This window comes from Tupaia chinensis, unplaced genomic scaffold, assembly GCF_000334495.1.
Source record: "Tupaia chinensis unplaced genomic scaffold, TupChi_1.0 Scaffold150288_1, whole genome shotgun sequence".
Lineage (NCBI taxonomy): Eukaryota > Metazoa > Chordata > Mammalia > Scandentia > Tupaiidae > Tupaia > Tupaia belangeri.
The window spans coordinates 2819748-2825219 of record NW_006210128.1 but is presented as its reverse complement, the minus strand read 5'-3'; the positions used below and the strand labels follow the sequence as shown (position 1 = coordinate 2825219).

Genomic DNA, 5472 nt, shown 5'->3' with positions numbered 1-5472 from the left:
CAAGAGGAGACTGGAGAAGGCGAGATTGCTGTGTGGCCATCGTCCCTGGGGGTGATTTCTTACTTTCCCTCTCTCTGTCTAGTGCACGTACCCTGTAGCAAAAAATAAATACAAACCCCAAAAAACTGACTTTAAAAAAAGATGACATCAACAGAGCTTTAAAAGGATTTTCCCAGGGCCAGCAGGTGGCATTGTGGTTAAAGGCGTTGGACTCCCACATGGCTGACCGTGGTTCAGATCCCAGACTTGGTGGTTTGTTATCTCACTTTCCCTCTCTCTCTCTTTTTCTCTCTCAGATCAAACTGGGAAATAATAAGTAAAGTTAAATAAAGTAGTTATTCTTTTAAAAAAAAGATTTTTCCAGGACCAGCAGTTGGCGTAATGACTGTCACTGGACTCCCATGTAGTCAACTGTGGTTTGTGTCCTGGACCCAGCGGCTTAAATTCACGCCGGGCGCATGTGTGTGCATGTCCGAGATCCCAAGAGGAGAACGGAGGAGAAGGGATTGCAGCGTGGCCATCCCCCCAGGGGGTGATTTCTCGCTTTCTGTCTCTCTGTCTCTGTCTCTCTTTCTGGTGAGCACACGTGCCCTATAGCAAAAACCTCTCCAAAAAAAAAAAAGGATTTTCCCTTATATGCTTTCTTTTTTTAATTAACAGTGCCTTTGAAGATGAGACCATGAAGCTTCGACAGCTGAAACTGGATAACCAGGTGAGAGAGCCTCCCCTTTTGAGCCCGGTGGGCCGCCCTGCTGACCGGGACTCCGAAACTTGGCAGCCCCTGGAAGGAAACTGGAGAGGAAAAGGTCCTGAGGGTTTCCCAGTGAGCACTGCCTGGAGGTGGCGGACCCGCTCTGGGCTCTGGGCGTCACAGGAAACTGGCCTTGAATGTCAGTCCCCTGCAGCCCTTGGCACCTCTTGTGAGAATTCGGGGAATGTTAACTTGTATTTCTATGTAGCCATTGGTTCTGCCAGCGTGAACACCTCTCCTCACTGTCATTTCATTTCATTAGGGACTCTTTCTTACTCCGAAATGCAAATCTGAACTTGCTGCTTCTTGCCTAAAGACTTCCATTACAGGTGGCATGGTGGATGAGGGTGCTGGACTCCCACGTGGCCGACCACGGTTTGTGTCCTGGACCTGGTGGCTTACCTTCTCAACCTCCCCATCATATTGTAGATAAATAAGTTAAATAAAACAAATATTTTTCTAATAACTTCCATTGCTTACAGAATTTTTAAAAAAATTTTTTCCATAGGGTATGTGTGCTCTCTAGAGAGAGGGAGAGAGAGGATGAGGGGGGGTTCACCCCTGGGGGACGGGGCATGTGTGCTCTCTAGAGAGGGAGAGAGGGCGAGTAGGGGTTCACCCCTGGGGGACGGGGCATGTGTGCTCTCTAGAGAGGGAGAGAGAGGGGGCAAGTGGGAGACCACCCCTGGGGGACGGGGCATGTGTGCTCTCTAGAGAGAGGGAGAGAGAGGGCGAGTGGGAGACCACCCCTGGGGGACGGGGCATGTGTGCTCTCTAGAGAGGGGGAGAGAGGGCGAGTGGGAGACCACCCCTGGGGGACGGCCTTGCCGCAGCCCTTCTCCTCCATCTCCTCTCCGGATTCTGGGCATGCATGCTCCCAGTGTGGTTTTCTTTTTTCCTTTCTCTATTTATTTGTTTAATTCGATTTGTTATTATTTAATTTGACCAGACAGAGACAGAGAGAGAGAGAGAGAGAGAGAGAGTATGAGCAAGATGATTGATGATTCTATGATGCAAACAGAGGAAGATCAAAGTCCAGTTAATTCAAGAATTTTTCACTGTTGGGATCAGCAGTTAGCATAATGGCTATGTCGCTGGACTCCCTCATAGTTGACCGCGGTTCGAGTCCCAGACCCGGTAGCTTAAAACTCACGCCGGGTGCGTGTGTGTGCGTGCCCAAGATCCCGAGAGGAGAATGGAGGAGAAGGGATTGTGGCGTGACCATCCCCCCTGGGGGGTGATTTCTCGCTTTCTGTCTGGCGAGTGCACGGGCCCTGTAGCAAAAACCTCTCAAGAAATAAATAAATAAAAAATAATCCTTTCTTAAATATTTTAGTGAAGGAAGGAATAAAAGCTAGAATCTCCATGGGTAGGCAGCCTGGAACCCATACCCACATACATCGCTTTTGTGTTTTTTTCCCATTTAAGTTTTTTTTTTTTTTCCTTTGAGAGATTTTTGCTGTAGGGCATGTGTGTTCAATGGGAGAGACAGAGACAGAAAGCAAGAACTCGCCCCCCCAGAGGGACGGTCTCACTGCAGTCCCTTCTCTCTTCTCCTCTTGGGGTTCTGGGTGCATGTGTACCTGGCATGAGTTTCAAGGCACTGGTCTGGACCTGAGTCATGGTCGTCCCCGCGGGAGTCCAGTGCTCCAACCGCTCCGCCCCCTACTGGCCCCTGTGAATGTTGCCTGAGTCCGGGATTCTATAGCTCTAGTCTTCCTAGGTAGGACCCTTAACAAACGGCATCTAGATTTGGTAGGCAACTCGAAGATTTATTCAGGTTTTGTCAGGGCCAGCGAGTGGCGTAGTGGTTAAGGCTCTGGACTCCTACATAGCCAACTGCTTTTTGAGTCTGGGTTCAGCGGCTTGAAACTCATCCAAGTGTGTGTGTGTGTGTGTGCGTGTCTGAAATCCAGAGGAGGGGTGCGGCATGGCCATCCCCACTGGGGGTGATTTCTCACTTTCTCTCTCTCTGTGTCTTTGGCGAGCACGTGTGCCCTCTATCGAAATTCTCTCTTAAAAAATTTGTCGTCCTTTATGTTGCTGGTGGAGCCGATAATGGAGCATCGACCCTCATAAGAAGTTACTTTAGGGAACCAGCAGTTAGCGTAATGGCTATGTCGCTGGACTCCCACGTAGTTGACCGCGGTTCGCATCCTGGACCCGGTGGCTTAAAACTCACGCCGGGCGCGTGTGCATGCGTGCCCAAGATCCCGAGAGGAGAATGGAGGAGAAGGGATTGCGGCGTGACCATCCCCCCTGGGGGGTGATTTCTTGCTTTCTGTCTCTATGTCTCTTTCTGTCTGTCTGGCGAGCGCACGCGCCCTATAGCGAAAACCTCTCCAAAAAAAAAAAAAAAAAAAAAGTTACTTTAAAGGGTGCATTCCTGGAAATGAGGCAGAAAGTGAGTCCCTGTGATCGCGGGAAGCTTCTGTTCCACAGCACAGGTGGCCACGCAAACACGGACGGCACTCTGTCCACAGTAAGGTCAGAGTACTTGGAATAAAACCGCTATTATTTCTTAAAGAATTATTTATTTAATTTTAATTTATTCATTCATTTATTTACATTTGACCAGAAAGAGAGACACACAGAGAGAGAGTGAAAGAGAGAAAGAAAGCCACTAGGTCTGGGACTCGAACTGCGGTCAGCCATGAGGGAGTGTCCAGTGCCTTATCCACCGTGCCACCTGCTGGCCCCCAAGCCTTTATTTTCTTTATTCCACATTGTACGTAATGAGGTGGGCATAAAGCGTTAGATACGTGGTTCTTTGAAGGTTGGCCACAGGGCGCGTACACTCCCGAGAGACGGAGAGAGGGAGTGAGAATCACCCCCCGGAGGATGGCCATGTCGCCTCCCCTCCCCTCCCCCCTCCTCCTGGGATTGTGGGCATGCACACATAGGCACCCAGTGTGATTTTCAAGCCACCAGGCCTGGGATTTGAATTACGGCCGGCCCTGTGGGAGTGCAGTGCCTTAGCCAGCCCTCCACTCGCCGGCCCCGAGTATTAGGTGTGTGTCTGACCTAGCATCTGTTTTGGTTTTAGGCTCCCTGGTGATACAGCACCAAGTGGTCCTTACAGACATGGGCTGGGATCAGTGTTCCACCTGTTCACTCTGAGGCATCAGCTTTTGAATTTGTATGTAGATGTATTTGGGCTTTTTAATCAGGTAGCCCCGATATTTTGTAATTTTCATTCTTTTCAGTGAGCGTGCCGTATTTGGGACTTCCGTGAACTTCTTTATAGCATAGATTTATTTTAATTATTTTTATATAGATAACAAAAACATATTCCAAGAATTCAAGTAATACAGAAGTGATATCTGATGAGGTCTTCCCGCTCTGCTGGTCCATTTACCAGAGGCTGTCGCTGACTTCCGAAGTGTCCCAGAGGTGGTGAGCAAAAAGCTACATTTCTTAGGGATTTTCCCTTTTCCTTTTTTCCCCCCACAGGGTACAAGTGCTCTGTGGAGAGAGACAGAGAGGGAAAGTGAGAGGTCACCCCCCAGGGGATGGCCATGCTGCAGTTCCTTCTCCTTTCAGGACTTTGGGCCCACGTGCACACATGTCTTCTGTGAGTTTCAGGCTGCTGGGTCTGGGGCTCAAACCATGGTCGTCCATGTGAAAATCCAGCACCTTAATCACCACGCCACCTGCTGGTCCTACTTAGGGATTTTAAACATTCGGAAGAACCCGTCTGGGCCTGCTGCATAGGCTCACTGTTGACCACGTGTTAGGGACTGCCACAGCCATGGGTGTGCATCATGAGGGGGACACTTGGGGGTCGGGGACCCCCAAATGCTAGCTGTGCAGATGGGGTGTGCCCACATCATGCACACGGCACTGGGCCGGGAGTCGGCTTGCTTTGTTCTGGGTCTGGCCCTGCCACTAGCGAGCCGTGAGGTTTCAGGTGAGGTCCTTTGGCCCAGTGGCAGTTCCTCCATCTGCAGGTGAGGTCAGAGTGCGAGAATAGCCAGAGGGAGGGCTCTGGAGCAGTGACCCTGCAGCTGGCATGGAGGTGTCCTGAGGGAGGCCAGGCTGCCGCGCTTTCTGGGCCTGGCAGTTCCTTTGTGGGAGCCCCCGGTCCAGAGCCTCAGTGCACAGCATGGGCCACAGTGGGGACCGCAGTGGTCACCGTAGGGTGCAGACGCCCGGAAACCCTGCCCCAGGTAGCCTGCTGGGCAGTCCCTTCACTTGAGAGTCACAAGGCATGAGTTTGTAGGGTAAGAAACACACTCGCAGAGCCAGCCGGTGGTGCAGAGGTCGAGGTGCTGAATCCCACATGCCGATGCTCAGTTCGAGTCCCAGATCCAGTGGGTTGAAACACATGCCAGGTGTGTGTGCGTGCGTGCCCAAGATCCCAAGAAAAGAATGGAGGAGAAGGGATTGTGGTGTGGCCATCCCTCACAAATTACCTTCTGGAGGGCAGTTCTCGCTTTCTCTTTCTGTGTCTCTCTCTGGTGAGTGCACGTGCCCTGTAGCAAGACTTCAAAAAATATCTGTGTGGTTCCACACTGCTAGATGACATCACATGCCCGACGGCGTCCCCATGAGGTGGCAGCAGGCTGCACTCTGGGCCGTCACATGACGGGCTCACCCATAGAACGTCCCTGTGGCTGGGTGACTCGTGGCTGCAGTTTGCCCAGAGCCACATGGGTGAGGGACCGAGTGAGGCGGATCTCTAGGGACCGGCACACCGGAATCAGCCCGCCCCCGCCCTC

The 5472-nt window shown here is 51.5% G+C and overlaps 1 protein-coding gene across 1 annotated transcript in view; it reads left to right on the top strand.

Annotated features, from left to right (window-relative positions):
• Positions 1–660: 660 nt before the first annotated feature.
• Positions 661–5472, top strand: part of TULP3 (TUB like protein 3) — a gene marked incomplete at its 5' end in the record, with an annotated part of 32044 nt that continues 27232 nt past the window's right edge. Inside the window, 1 exon segment of the mRNA XM_014585671.2 lies at positions 661–712. Coding sequence (XP_014441157.1) covers positions 661–712 — 52 coding nt within the window.